The sequence below is a fragment of the Thamnophis sirtalis genome, unplaced genomic scaffold (genome assembly GCF_051295495.1).
Source record: "Thamnophis sirtalis isolate CommonGarterSnake01/CBP01778 unplaced genomic scaffold, rThaSir2_p1.2 scaffold_3, whole genome shotgun sequence".
Lineage (NCBI taxonomy): Eukaryota > Metazoa > Chordata > Lepidosauria > Squamata > Natricidae > Thamnophis > Thamnophis sirtalis.
In genome coordinates this window covers 167126307-167141546 of record NW_028261383.1, presented here as the reverse complement: position 1 = coordinate 167141546, position 15240 = coordinate 167126307, and the positions used below count along the sequence as shown (strand labels likewise).

Below are 15240 nucleotides of genomic sequence, written 5' to 3'. Positions count from 1 at the left end.
ATCATTGTGCTTTGTCAACCATGAAAGACAGGGAAGGGCTTTTGACTATACAGGTAGTCCTCACTTAGTGACTTCTTGTTCAGCAACCATTCAAAGTTACAACAGTGCTCAAAAAGAAGACTTAAGGCCGGTCCTTGAAGTTGTGGCTGTCACAGTGTCCCCACAGTCACAGGATCATGATTGGGACACTTTTCAACCAGCACACAGTTACAGTGGTCACATCTTCCCCCAGTCACATCATCACATCAAGAGCCAAGGTGGCGCAGTGGTTAAATGCAGCACTGCAGGCTACTTCAGCTGACTGCAGTTCAGCAGTTCGGCTGTTCAAATCTCACCGGCTCAGGGTTGACTCAGCCTTCCATCCTTCCGAGGTGGGTAAAATGAGGACCCAGATTGTTGTTGGGGGCAATATGCTGACTCTGTAAACCGCTTAGAGAGGGCTGAAAGCCCTATGAAGCGGTATATAAGTCTAACTGCTATTGCTATTGCTATGACCACTTGTGATCTTCACTGCCAGCTTCCAATAAGTCAAGTCAATGAGGAAACCAGCCACCACCTGATGTTGTGCTTAATGACTGCACATGATTCCTTGACAACCACAACCTGAACTGTCATTGTACACTGAAGAGCGCATTTAATTTCATTGTACAAGGTGCAATGACAATAAAGTAAACTAACAAACAATTTCAACAGCATTCCTGGAATCTTTATACTGATAAAAACTTCAATATGTTTCTTCTAGTGATTTAAATGTTGGATATCATGGGGAACAGGATGAAATCCTGAGGCATCTCAATTCACCGTGGCAACGTTTATGGTGGTGCAATTTTCTGAGGCATATTCTGGCCTCATCTTTCTATATCAGTGTGTGTGTGTGTGTGTGTGTGTGTGTGTGTGTGTGTGTGTGTGTGTGTGTTTTTCAGTCAGTGTTTACTCCTGGCAATTCTGAACACGTCACTGCAAATTTCTTGGCAAGATTTCTGAAATGGTTTGCTCTTCCTAGAGGACTCAGCTTCCTAAGTCTGAGAAAGAAGAATTGGCCCAAAGTGTCCCCCTCCACCCCCTGGGACTTTGTGCCTAAGATGGGACTAGACCTCACAATCTTTCAGTTTCCAGCCTGAGGCCTTAACCACACCCCAGACTAGCTCTCTGTTCATCACCTAGCCCCATCCCAAACTACGAATTAGAAAGAGTATCACAATATTAAACTTTATCAAGAGATTCAGGTGAACCGACCAAATAAATTTCCATCTCCTTTCATATGACCGCTACCGAGGCAAATCAATTAAGAGCATAGTAACATTAAATCAGTATATAGTAGCATAATAGTAGAGCTAGGAGGTTGATTATTTAATCCAGGCAAACTTCCTGCCCACTGCAAGTACCCCAAATATAACATTTCTATCTATCTCTGTTTGGATGTATTGAGTTTCATTTTCTCTCAAGGCCATTGGTTTCTCCATGGAACAATTGTTACTCTTAGGAAGAATACTTGAGGTTGGGGACTGACTAACCTATGCAGTGAAACTATTGTTCCCATAATGTATATGTAGCTCTTAATCAAATACTAAGATCGGTATTAGGGAACACAGGTATCCCCATCTCTGTTTCCTAAGTGAAGATTTTTGCTTTTTTTTTTCTGTTAAAAACCATTCTAGCGTTTTTCAGACCTTACATACTGATATTATTTTTAATTTAGGATTTAGTTATGTTACCCAGCGTGACCCGTCCAAACCGCGGTCCACAAAAGCACGCTCGGCGAAAGCGCGTATGTGACGTCATCACAGCGCGACGAAAAAAATTAAAAATTGAAATAAAAATAAAATTAAAGCAAGCCGATTCACATAAAGGTAAGGGTTAGGTTTAGGTTTAGGGTTAGGTTAAGGGTTAGGGTTAGGTTTAGAGCGTTAGGGTTACGTTTAGCGTTAGGTTAAGGGTTAGCATTAGGTTTAGCGTTAGGTTAAGGGTTAGGTTTAGGGTTAGGTTTAGGGTTAGGTTTAGCGTTAGGTTAAGGGTTAGGTTTAGGGTTAGGTTTAGGGTTAGGTTTAGGGTTAGGTTAAGGGTTAGGTTTAGGGTTAGGTTTAGGTTTAGGTTTAGGTTTAGGGTTAGGGTTAGGTTAAGGGTTAGGGTTAGGTTTAGAGCGTTAGGGTTACGTTTAGCGTTAGGTTAAGGGTTAGCGTTAGGTTTAGCGTTAGGTTAAGGGTTAGGTTTAGGGTTAGGTTTAGGGTTAGGTTTAGGGTTAGGTTAAGGGTTAGGTTTAGGGTTAGGTTAGGTTTAGGTTAAGGGTTAGGGTTAGGTTTAGAGCGTTAGGGTTACGTTTAGCGTTAGGTTAAGGGTTAGCGTTAGGTTTAGCGTTAGGTTAAGGGTTAGGTTAAGGGTTAGGTTTAGGGTTAGGTTTAGGGTTAGGATTAGGGTTAGGGTTAGGGTTAGGTTTAGGGTTAGGTTAAGGGTTAGGTTTAGGGTTAGGTTTAGGGTTAGGTTTGGGGGGGTTAGGGTAAGGTTTTCGCTTTAATTTTACATTTACCGATCACAGCGCGATGTTTTCGTCGCGCTGTGATGACGTCACGTATGCGCTTTCGTCGAGCGCACTTTTGTCTACCGCGGTTTTGTGGTGGAACCATTACCCAGTGGCGTGTCAGATCTGATGGGTTTTTCCTATACCTCTACATCCAAAGATTACTGAAAATGCTGAAAAACACCAATCATCATTTTGTGCACAGTGCTAAGTGTTGCTTCTTACATTCCACAACTTCTGTCCTCCGAGGAGGTCATCATTGCATGGTGAAGACAATACTATTTACTTTTGAAAGGCAAATCAGAAACACCTTACACTCAGTCTTAAGTTTCAGCCTGTCTAGTTTGCTAAGCGGAACATCATAGTGTACTTTTATCCCTCTTGTTGGAAACATTATTATTACGATTATTATTACTCCGCTGCTTTGCAGGTTCCCCGAGAGCTTCTGCTCTGGAGACAAATTCCTTGTGTGTCTAATCCCACTTGGCCAACAAACTATTTTATTCTATTCTATTTGTGGGGGGAAATGTTGATGTTAAGACAAAAGTCTATATTTTACTTGTCAGACTAATCTGTATATAGCTAGGGATCTATTCAAAACATGAAATAGAATCCAGCAAATCTTCTCCATGACAAATTCATTTCTAGTAGATAGCAAACCATTTTCTAGAAGTGTACAGCTTTAATTTTCCCTTCACAATTTTCTCTGTTATTGATGACAAGCTGTCTTATAGTGTGTAAAATTGGGGGGGGGGGGTGGCAGAGGGAATAGGAATGTTTGCCATCCTCCACTCAGGGGATGCCCCTCTTCTCCAGATTTTTCAAGGATAAAAATATCTGAGGAGCCCCTAATGGGATTGGTCCATCCCACTTGCTCCAGAAGAAGAGGCCTGTTTAAGATTTTGTCTATCAAATAATTTCAGAAGAATAAATCTTTCCTGCTGGTGCAGAAGAATCTTTCCTGCTGGCTCGGACCCGATTCTCCTGCAGGAGACGAGGTTCACCCCATACTCTTGGCCTTCCAGAAAAGCATTAAAATCTGACTTTGACTGTTGACCTGGGGGTCCCAATGAGGATACTCTGTGCTGGGGGTAGTTGAGAGGATAGAGAGAAGATCCCCACCCCTATGTTGGCTGTCTTCTTGGTTTTTAGTTTCTATTTAATCTTTCTTATTTTTAATTATTTTATGTTTTGTATCATTTTGTAAGCTGCCTGGGAGTTGTTGACTAGTAATATGAGAGGCATATAAATTTAATTAATAAATTATTGTAATAAACAAACAAAAAAAGATTTGCCCTGCTTTCTTCAGGAGCTTGGATGCAATCTAGCTGGCCCTGAAAATCAATATACATTCTCTATGTTTCTGTCAAGCTCATGTTGAAATTATTTTTAATTGCTTTATGTTTCTCTTAACTCTTTTTCTCAGTCTGACCCAAGTTAGGAATTGAATACTTTAAATGTTTTTTCTCCTTTCTGCATTCTTCGCTGAACAATATATTGTTCCTTTTGTTATAAATATCACTTCCTATGCACACCTTTAACCATACTGGTCTTTTATTTTCCTGACACCATCTCTGTCTCTTTGATCTGGTGATCTGTCCACTCTCATAGTCATTCCTTTGGATTTTTTTAGATTTTCTCCTCGCTTTTCTGTGCAGGCACATTCAATTTGGCTGTCTTCCATTTTTCATCCTTGGATGACTTTGTTTGAATTTATCTACCAACAGATGGCAGAGTATTTCAGTTCGCCAATCTCTATTATCTTGTATCTCTTAAAAATATCTGAACATTTTATCTGGAATACATTTTGTGTGTGTGTGTGTGTGTGTTTTATTTGTGCTGATAAATAAATAAAGGGAGACTAGTATAGATCTATTTCGAGCTATTTAGCTCTCATCAGCTAGCCATACCCTTGCTGGGATTTGAACCTGGGCTATATTACATACTACGCAGACATCTTAGCCATTAGGCCACAGGCTCTTATCCATTATCAATGTATGTATGTATGTATGTATGTATGTATGTATGTATGTATGTATGTATATATATGTGTGTGTGTGCGTCCGTGTGCGTATGCATATGCATGTATGTATGTATTCTTATTTGGGTGCTCAATAGTGGACAATGGGTCCCTGCTTTTATTCTGTTTAATTTCAACTTGAAATTAAACAGATTAATTTCAACAGCACCATTGTATTCATTCTCTTGTTATACACACAGTACAGCACAACATGACTCCTTTTCAATTGCTTCTCTTGTAACTGAATGAAAAGAAGAGAAATGCTTTTTTTTTTTAAAAAAGTACAATGTTAGATTTGGCAAAATGTAGTTGGCAGTGTCTCATAAGTAGCATGCAAATATTTATTGAAAGCTAGAACTCTTTTCTAAGCACATCTGCCTTGTGGTACTGCTTCAAGGAGCCCTAGAAAGAGGGAGCTGTATTAGCGAGGGACTGATTTGAAGAAGATCAACACCTGCTTGTCTGATAAGAGTAATCTTAAAGATTCCACCACTGAATGGGTACAGCTTGCACTTCCTGCCTTCAAAGGCAATCCTCATACAGCATGTAGAGGGGGGGAAATGCACTACATGATTGTCCTTGTCTCACAGTCACAATTGAGTGCAAAATTTTTGTTGCTAAGCGAGACCTTTGTTAGGTGAGTTTTGCCCCCATTTTATCACTTGCCTTGCCACAATTCTTAAGTGAGTCATTGCAGTTGTAAAGTTAGTAACATGGTTGTTAAGTGAATCTGGCTTCCCCGTGGACTTACCTTCTCATAAGGTTGCAAAAGGTGTTCATCACTCACACACACACACACCAGTGGTGGGTTTCAAAAATTGTTCGAACCTACTCTGTGGGTGTGGCCTCCTTTGTGGGAGTGGCTTGCCGCCCATGTGACCAGATGGGAGTGGCTTGCCGCCCATGTGACCGGATATGAAGATGCCGACGACACTAGTCAGAACCACCTTAAATTACCTCACACACAGCACTGGCATGCATAAGAATATGATGTAAACTTGCTTTTTAAAAGGCATCTTTGGTTTGCGTTAAAACAACTTCAACACACGCAATGTTCTGATTGCACCATAAACGCAGTAGTCATCCTTACTTTTCACAGAGGCACTGAGTTTTATAAATAGGACCATGATAGTGTAGAATAATCATATCCAAGGACCAGTGGTGGGTTTCAAAAAATTTTTGGAACCTCTTCTGTAGGTGTGGCCTGCTTTCCGGGTCCACTGGTGGAACCTCTTCTAACCGGTTCGGTAGATTTGACGAACCGGTTCTACCGAATAGGTGCGAACTGGTAGGAACCCACCTCTGACACACACACACACGCACACAGACAGACACAGACACTGCAGCTGTCATAAACATAGGTCAGTTGCCAAGTTTCTGGATTTTGATCATGTGACCATGGAGATGTTGCAACAGGCATAAGTGTGAAAAATTGTTATAAGTCACTTCTTCCAGTGCTATTGTAGCTTCAAACAGTCACTAAATGAACTGTTGTAACTGTATTTAAGGTTGAAATTTTTATTTTTCCTATTCTTAATGAAAACGAAGTCTGGATATTGCCAAGAGAACAATGTTCCTTTAATAAAGTAATGTACTTTAAAAAAAGCACTATTGGTGGGAAAATGTAGCTTACATTCCAGGCAAGCCCGTTTACCCCTATGGGCTTTTTGAAATCCCTACTACTGGTTGCTACACTAGCAAAGTTCTATGTCAATACAGTATAAAATAGTTATCATAAAACCCCAGCAAGCAACTGAACAGTTAAGAGTCTATTCATATCTGGCCTCATTAATAAATTGTGTATTACACCAACACGCACACTTTGTCATTATTCTCACCATCTTCAGTGATACTGGGTCAATAGCAAACCTAGATTTGTCTAGGAGGACATTTTATCACATTTCACTCCTCACACCCTCATTTTCAATTGACACCAGAGCTTACATTGACAATTACGATTTCTACCGCATATTAGTGAAGATGGTGTTTAACTATATGGAGAAATTTACCATCAATGCAGAATGAGGTTAAGGAAGAGAAGGGTTAAAAGGATAAACTGTAATTCAGTCTGGCCACCTCATCACAGTTACCATCTGTGGCTAATGATGGAATTGGTCCTGGAAAAAAGAAAACAATGGGATTCACTAGGATCCATCACTCTCCACCATTAATCTCTGCAATCTCAATCATATATATGGTAATTGTCTTTTGGATCTGCAAATTGGGATGGGTAGCTGTTGTGGCCCAGCAGGAGCCATTGGAGCTGCCACCAGACTCTGACAGCGAGGGGCCCTATGAGTCAGCCCTGGAGGATGTGGAGGACCCTGGACAGGGTTCCGACTCCGAGCAGGGTGCAGAGAGACTGATTGGCCAGTGGCGCCTGAGCCTTGGATCAGTGGGGAGGAGACAAGAGAGAGTGATCCAGAAATCAACTGTGAGTTGTTCCAGGATGCATGCCGTCAAAGGGCTACTCAGTGTCAAGAACAAATATGTAATTACAGGAGGTAATTACGCTCAGCTGATGGTCATTAAGCTCCTCTCCAGACTATAAAAGAGACTGCTTGTGCCACATCCTTCTTGCAGAAGTCAACGCTTGGACTAAAGAGAAACAAACTAGGCAGGCTGGATTGCTGCCAGAGTTTGTTTGCATTGCTGCCAAGGTTTGTCGGACTTGCTGCCAAGGTCCTTATCTGTTTGTTTATTTGGCTTTCAGCCACCGAGAGTCTGGTCTTGTTATTAAAGGACATTCCATTTTACGCTTGTCTCGGCTTTCGTTACTGAACGGAGGAGGGGGTCAGAACAGGTGGCTAAGATTGAAAAGGAATAAGAGGAATAAGAGGAAAATATGCTGCCAAATTAAGAGATAATAGCACTGAAATATCAGACATCTCAGCTCTAGATTAGTATCTACCACAGTATAACCACACCTTATTCCTGTGCAATTTTCATACAAAACATACTCTTTTGCAACTCAAAGAATGTGCTTTAAAATAAAACATACCTCCCATTGCTTTATAAGAAAAGCAATAAAATATGTGTCACCAATCCTAGGAAAGCAAAATAGGCATGACCTTTCTTTCTTTCCTACCTTCCCTCCCTCATTTCTTTTTCTTTCATCAAATAATTACAGAAATCTCTGGATGCATCCTCTGTTGCTCCAACTTTTTTTTTTAACACCATCCCAAAGTGAGAAGCAGTGAAGGCAAAGAGAGACCCATCAAAGCTGGCTCATATCCCAGCAAAGAGGGGTGTCAGAAACAAAATCTGGAGGAGGCAGCATTGTGTGGGATGTAGCAGGAGGGCTCTCTGAACAGAAAGCATAAAGGAGAAAAGCACAAAGGAGGCCGTCTGGAGTTCTCCTACACAGGCACATGTGTATACATATATCAATCAAAGCAAAGCTGAAGAACAGGCAGACTCCAAATCTTGCACAGATACCGAGACATCTGCTGGGTTACAGAAGGAAGGCTGGCAGCCAGAACTTTTGGTTCTGGCACCAAATCTGGCTGAGAGAGCAGTGAGTTGCTAGATTGTAAGGTTATGATCAGGGCAGATCAAAGCTGCCCGAATAGTGACTTTGGTTCCAGAACTCTGAGCACTTGGAATATTTTTCTCCACCTTTTCCAAAAAAAGAGAATTAATACGAACAAAGAAAAGAGGATGCTTCCAGGCTCCCTAGACCCTGCGGCCATGGCTGGGACAGAGAGGTGAGAACACTTCAGCACCAAGGACAGGATCACAGGTAAGGAATGAGAAAGGGACCTGGATGACTATTAAAAGCTTGTTCAGTTAATGTTGTAGCATGGCAGGTAATGATTTGTTGGAGAAGTGGCAATCAAATAATAAACTACATCAGTATTTTATGGGATGAACTAGTCATTTTAAAAATGTCTCAAATCTCAAAATTAAAATTCCATTTATCATTGTTCCTGACATAAAACAGTAAAATAATCCCACTTGAACTAAGTCTGCAGCTTTTATCAGTTGCCTATTACATAATAAGAAATTGTTTATTCTGTATTTTTTGTCCCCTTCTGCATTTGAACCCATTTAACATGGGGGTGGGAAGGGTATTCATAGAAAGCGCCATGGCAGAGTATTTGATGGATTGAAGAATTCAGAATGCAACTTGGATATTCTCAATGCAGTGGAACAAAGCTCCCAAGTTAGGAGTAAGTTACCAGCAGCGGGAGAAACACATTTTGAACTCTTTGGTATAAAATGTGTCACTGGCACATTTCAATTCTCACAGAAGTAACAAATCCAGGACTTTGATTTGATTTGCACAATGAGCCCTTCCTTGAAAAGCTCTTACACAAGGTATTGCTACAATTTATTGCATTTCCATTTGACTAGATGTTATGAGTGCATAAACATGACTTCAAGTGCTTCAAGTAACACTTGAAGTCATTAACTGATCAATACCTTTTCTATTTTGGCGTTCTAAATAATGCAACCCATTCTTTATATAGTATCTTTTTAGTCTTTTACTGTATAGCAACAGAGTATAAGAAGCTTGTAGAAATTTATGAATGCTGGATTATATGAGCTGCAATTCTTGTTGTGTTAAAAACACTCTGGTCTCTGGAAGCAGGTATTTTCTCTATACAGGCTGATTTGAGAATTTGCTAATTAAGGTACTGATTTAAAATACAGTGAGAGAGGGTGTCTCCCCTCCCTTCTCAATTGTTCCCTTGAAGAAAAGCATAGTGTTCCTGTGACCTCCCAGTTCAATTCTTGCTCCAAGGGTACAAGAAAGCACCATTTTCAGCAATAAAAGCAGCGTAGACTTTATTATTTACAGGAACTGTTATTTAGCCACCATTTAGTGGAACATTTTAAATATTTCTCTTAATCAGTTTACACAGAATGTTTTTATGGGTTAGATTTAACACTGTGGTTATAGGGACCAAGTATAACATCATCCTCTCCTACTAGAGTGTTTTTTAACTATGCTTCTCATAGTTAAACCATTTGGCTTGATCAAATGAGAAGACATGCGTTCTGTTAAGCAGCCTTCGCTTGTGAAATAATTAGGAATCACTGGGGCTGGATTTAATAAAGATGGAATGATTAGACTGGGATTTATATCCCTCTCTTAGATACTATTATATGCATTGCTGGATTTTTCTAGGATTCAAATTTTATTGGGTTTTTTCTGCTTCTAGTATTTTGGGAAGAGGAAAATTGCTTCTCCCTTTTCACTTTATTCACCCCATATATAGTTTTCTACAAATCTGTCATATCACCTTTCATTTGCTTTCTTTTTAGATTAAAAATCCCCCAAACATTCTAGCCTTTCTTCATGAAAGCTCTTGTCCCTGGATGATTATAGTTGCCCTCCTCCTCCAGCTCCACTATATCCTTTTTGAGACGTAGTAATCAGAAACCCACACAATATTCCAGATACTGTCACACAATTTATATAAGGACATTATAACCTATTTTATCATTCGTAACATGCCATTGCCCTTTTTTTTTACAGCAGAGGCACAGTGTTGATACATTCATTGAACTGTTTATCGTTAACTCAAGATCTCTTGCATTCTCAATGCTAGCCATGATCCATGTATACAAATTTTGTTGTGTTCTGGATGGGGTTGAACTATTTTCTTCAACATCTCGGATTCTCTCAAGGTGCTTTCTCAGCATCACTTACTTGTGCTCTTCTGGAAGGCCAAGAGTGTGTGGGGTGACCCACACCTCCAGCAGGATAATAGGGTGGTGGCCAACAGAAAAGAGGCTTCCTTATTGCTTCTTCAAGAAATAGCTCAAGTCATCTAGCTGGGAAAATGGCTTCTCTGCATTAGGAGTAACCACGTGTTTAAATCAGACTTCTAAGTTTTCAGGAAACTAACTTATGGAAACTAATTTGAAGTAACATTAATGCACAGGACAATTTCCTTCCACCACAGGATGCCTGCTGAAAAACTGGGAATTAATCACGTAGACCAGAAGAGAATTCTAGACAAACTGGAGATCCACTTCTGTTAATAATTCCAAGTTATTATGATTCTATATTACCAGACATCACTTTTCCAATAGAAATTCCCCACAAGATCTATGGATATGTTGAAGAAAGGTCTTCTCCCTCAATCATGCCACAAGATGAATGAATACATTATCATTGCCCCATAGAACATCACAAAATGATCCACTCTCTTCACCAACAAATCATACAGGTCGTCCTTGACTTATAACACTCCGCTTAGTAACTGTTCAAAGTTACAACAGTGAAAAAATATATGACATGGCTGTTTTTCACACTTCTGGTCCTTGCAGCATCCCCCATGGCCACGTAATGCTTCACAACTGACTCACATTTATGACAGTTTCAGTGTTACAGGGTCATATGATCACCTTTTACAAACTTCTGCCGTCAGTGGGGAAACCTGATTCACTTAACAACTATGATGCTAACTTGACAACTGCACTGATTCACTTAACGAATGTGGCAAAGAGTCATTAAATGGAGCAACACTCACTTAACACATGTCTCAGCAACATATATTTTGGGCTCCATTGTGGTTGTAAGTTGAGGACTACCTGTATTTTGTACTTGTAAAAATCAACACATGAACATATCTCGGTTTCTCTTGTTGAAAATGAACATTTACTCGACTGTTGTTGTAGTTAGGTTGTTTTGGTTTTCCCGAGTTGATTTCTGCCCTCTTTCATCTAGGCTTGACAAACAACAAACTCCTTTGAAACAAGTGTTGCTGCTGGTTGAACCTGCTCAAGTGCTGATTCAGAAATAAGGTGCCCATTCAGGTCAGTAAGGTTGGTCGAAGGTAATAAATATCTCCCTGAACTGGCAGCACAAGAAAGCAGATAGCCTTCAAGCTATTCCTGATCAGTCCTGGGCTGCACATTGTATGGTAGGACACCTTCCAAAAGTGTGAAAGTCAAGCAATGTAAAAAGAGCCGAAGTGGCGCAGTGGTTAAATGCAGCACTGCAGACTTCAGCTGACTGCAGTTCGGCTGTTCAAATCTCACCGGCTCAGGGTTGACTCAGCCTTCCATCCTTCCGAGGTGGGTAAAATGAGGACCCGGATTGTTGTTGGGGGCAATATGCTGACTCTGTAAACCGCTTAGAGGGCTGAAAGCCCTAGGAAGCGGTATATAAGTCTAACTGCTATTGTTTGGGACAAATTGAGAATATGGGACAAATAAAGAAACAATGATACAAGATTGATATTAACAATCTAACAAATACAGAATTCTGGCTAGCTTCGTTTCACTTTGCATTTTAAAGTGGTTTAGGAAATTAAATACATTAATTAGCTCATACTGTTTTGTAGGTGCATGGTATACTTTCACAATTAACAATATTTTTAATAGTCATGTTTGCACTTTTGATAATGTACTGGTGATATTTGCCCAATACTTTCCTCTCCTCCCCCCCCTTTTTTTTTTCTTTTGAACTCTGTACCACTCTTTACAACTCTGTAAGAATTCACATTGAGAAAAGGCCTTCCAAAGATCTGGGGAGTCTTTCCTGAAGAGAAGTACACAGGTATCATAAAATTATCTCTATGGTTTCTTTTCTATTATCTCTATGGTTTCTTCTCTATCCCTTTCTTTTCTGTCAGCTGGAGCCTCTATGGTCATGCACTTCACAAGTCAAGATCGTCAAATGAGACTCAGCAGCCAAATTCTCTGAAAAGCCAATTCACAACTTCAAAACAAATTATAAGGAATATGTCAGGGATTACCTATAACCAATTTTGTTGTATGTATTTTGTACAATGACAATAAAGACTATACTATACTATTACACCCTTTGTAAGCCTAGCTGTCTTCAAGCTCTTCCATATTTTAATATGTCCCCTCTCGTGGAAAAGTAATCCCAAAAGTAGTTATGATGCAATTGTTCTCCTCACTATGGTAACTTTGCCAAAGCTAAGGTTGTGAAAAGTACCAAGTAAAATTGGATTCCATTTTCCTTTCTCCTTCTCACTGCAATCTCATCCTTCTTTTGCAGCCCTATCACGATGCGTCACCCCTTTCCAGCATTCCTAATGATCTCCATCATTCTCATGCAACCGGGCACCTTTGCTCAAGAGTTTCCCATTCAGAGTCAACATCATCATGATCAATATTGGTACCAGACAACAGTAGATCGAATCCCAGTCATCAGTGAGTTCCTTCGGTTCTGGGGAAGGGGAGGGTTGAGTAAAAGTTATTAACTCCAGCCTTCATTTTGGAAACTTAGGGCCTACAGTCTTTTCCCCAGTCATCTGACTGGATAATAGTTTGTGCATTTTCTGTTCTATTTGAGCACCCCCAATTGTATTTGTGCACAAATAGAATTACTGTATACTCCAGTTCTTAGAGCAGTGTTTCTCAACCTTGGCAACTTGAAGTCCTGTGGACTTCAACTCCCAGAATTCCCCAGCCAGCTATGCATAGCTGGCTGGGGAATTCTGGGAGTTGAAGTCCACAGGACTTCAAGTTGTCAAGGTTGAGAAACACTGTCTTAAGAGTGTGGAGGTGACTCTTCCAAATAGGCATAGTAATCCCTAAGCATCAGAGGACACGGCAACTCCACCCAAATGACAGCAAATTTGACAATGCAAATAACAACTTCAAGTAACTATCATCCCGATGCAGTCCAATTTGCTTGCAGTTTTGTCACACGACAAGAGGTAAAATACTGGGTACATGTGTAGAAGTTGACACCAGATTAGACCCTTCACTCTTCTGTGCTAGGGAAAAAAATAGGTGCAGCAGACAAAAATCCTCAGTGCTGCTTCCTCCCCCCATCTTCCCTCTCAACTCCTCCCCACTGTAGGTGGGGGAACCTGCAAAGTGATTGCTGTCAAACGCTGCTGCAACCGCAACCATATTGAAGAACGGTCCCAGACTATCCAGTGCTCCTGTCTCCAAGGCAAAGTGGCTGGCACAACCCGTGGCAAACCTTCTTGTGTGGATAGTAAGTACTAGGAGCCAAGATCTTTCTTTCTCTAACCCCAAGGGGCAGGAAAACCCAAGGGGATATACGGACCAAGAATCTTAAGCAATAAGAATCCTGGGAAGAGATTAAAATATGGATCCAAACTAAAGAGGGGAAAAAAAACCCATCAAATGTACATAAACGGATATGGATGAGCATAGCTTATAGCATGTAGACCAAAGAAAAGATGATTGACGGGCTTGATAGTTGTAGCCTCTTTTATTAGGGGACTGTATGCATGTTCTATATAATGGCTCTCAGGCCAGATGTAAGTAGTGGTTATGTCTTAAAAGTCCTCAAATAGTATTTATTATCCTTCCACGATAAAGCAGGATACTTGATTCAAGCAGGGCAGACAGTTATCTACCCGTATATACTCGAGTATAGGCCGACCCGAATATAAGCCGAGGCACCTAATTTTACCACAAAAAACTGGAAAAGTTATTGACTCGAGTATAAGCCTAGGGTGGGAAATGCAGCAGCTACCAATAAATTTCAAAAATAAAAATAGATACCAATAATGCCATTGCCCATTGAATAACATATACAGCCTGCCTGTGCCCATTAAATATACAGTAGCCATTGTAAAAATTTGCTCTGCATAACAAATTATTATCACACAATACCGGTGTATTCAATGAAATACTTCACTCACCTCATGATGCTGATGTCCCGCTGTGATGATGATGTCCCGCCTCCTATGACACACGGCACAGTGATTCCTATCATTGGATCACTGTACCAGAGGAGGTGGGACATCGCTATGTGGCTGCTTGCCATAACAAGGAGGAGGTGGGACATCGTTGCAGAGCGGCAGGAGGGGGAGGAAGGGGAATCGTAAGACAGCCCTGCATTACATTAGAACGTGAGGAGGGGGGATGGTGCAGTGCGCGCTGCGCGGCAAACTGACACAGAGGGAGGGGAAACTCACAGGGGCGCTGGGCCATTCACGAGCGTCACCCAGCGGCATGGCCCTGCCCCTTTTTCTCCTCCATTTCGGGCAAATTTTTCACTGACTCGAGTATAAGCCGAGGCCGCTTTTTTCAGCCCAAAAAGTGGGCTGAAAAACTAGGCTTATACTTGAGTATATACAGTAGTTTGGAATTCAGGAAGTCCCATTTGTCTCCGGTCTATAAGCTCTTGATGCCAAGAGGCCCAAATAGACTAGAGGCATTCCATCTTGACCACAAACCTATTGAATTGCCACATCCGCAGTGAACAAGTGACCAATGTCAGTAAAGTTCATGGCTTTAAGGAGGGATGGTAACAAGCGTCTCCCTCTATTATATAGCCTCCATTGTGACGGGAAAGTGGTGGTGTGATATGCAGCCCTGCCTGGCTGAAGAGGAGTGCAAAGCATTACCCGACAACTCAGGCTGGATGTGTTCATTAGGAAACCGTGTTAAAACCACCAAGGTAAGGTCTCTCACAACCCTGACAAAAGTCATGTCTGCACAGGATGCCACTTCTTTTCCCGCATCTCAAATGTGTATCTAGTCTTAAGGATTGTAAAGGTTTTGTCACTTTTTTTTTTAAAAGCCCATTGTACAAATAGTGGAGGAGATTGAATTTCCATTTAACAATTTATCCTGGCTTGTTTTTCAGATCCATCCCAGGAAATAAAAGTCTGGTAGAATGGAAAACCCATTTCTGAAGAATGCACGGCGTTGTATTCTGTACTGTAATTATCATCAACTTCATGATGAAGGGGAGGACAAAACATCGTATTGCTGGATGCACTGTAACTTT

The 15240-nt window shown here is 40.8% G+C and overlaps 1 protein-coding gene across 2 annotated transcripts; it reads left to right on the top strand.

Moving 5' to 3' along the window:
• The first annotated feature begins 7434 nt into the window (after positions 1-7434).
• LOC148048350 (chemokine-like protein TAFA-1) lies at positions 7435-15232 on the top strand. Of its 2 annotated transcripts, XM_087710790.1 has the most exons (7): positions 7435-8277; positions 11218-11306; positions 11989-12051; positions 12520-12674; positions 13330-13470; positions 14783-14907; positions 15097-15232. In XM_087710790.1, the coding sequence occupies exons 4-7, from the start codon at positions 12530-12532 to the stop codon at positions 15112-15114; spliced, it is 429 nt and encodes a 142-aa protein (XP_087566916.1). In that variant the 5' UTR covers positions 7435-8277; positions 11218-11306; positions 11989-12051; positions 12520-12529; the 3' UTR covers positions 15115-15232. The 2 variants fall into 2 exon arrangements, with proteins under 2 accessions (XP_087566916.1, XP_087566915.1); XM_087710789.1 differs by lacking the exon at positions 11989-12051.
• The last annotated feature ends 8 nt before the right edge of the window (positions 15233-15240 follow it).

Coding starts and splice junctions, on each gene's coding strand:
- LOC148048350 (XM_087710789.1), top strand. CDS start 12,530: ATGCGTCACCCCTTTCCAGCATTCCTAATGATCTCCATCATTCTCATG. Junction 12,675..13,329: donor AGATCGAATCCCAGTCATCA/GTGAGTTCCTTC, acceptor TCCCCACTGTAG/GTGGGGGAACCTGCAAAGTG. Junction 13,471..14,782: donor CAAACCTTCTTGTGTGGATA/GTAAGTACTAGG, acceptor TCTATTATATAG/CCTCCATTGTGACGGGAAAG.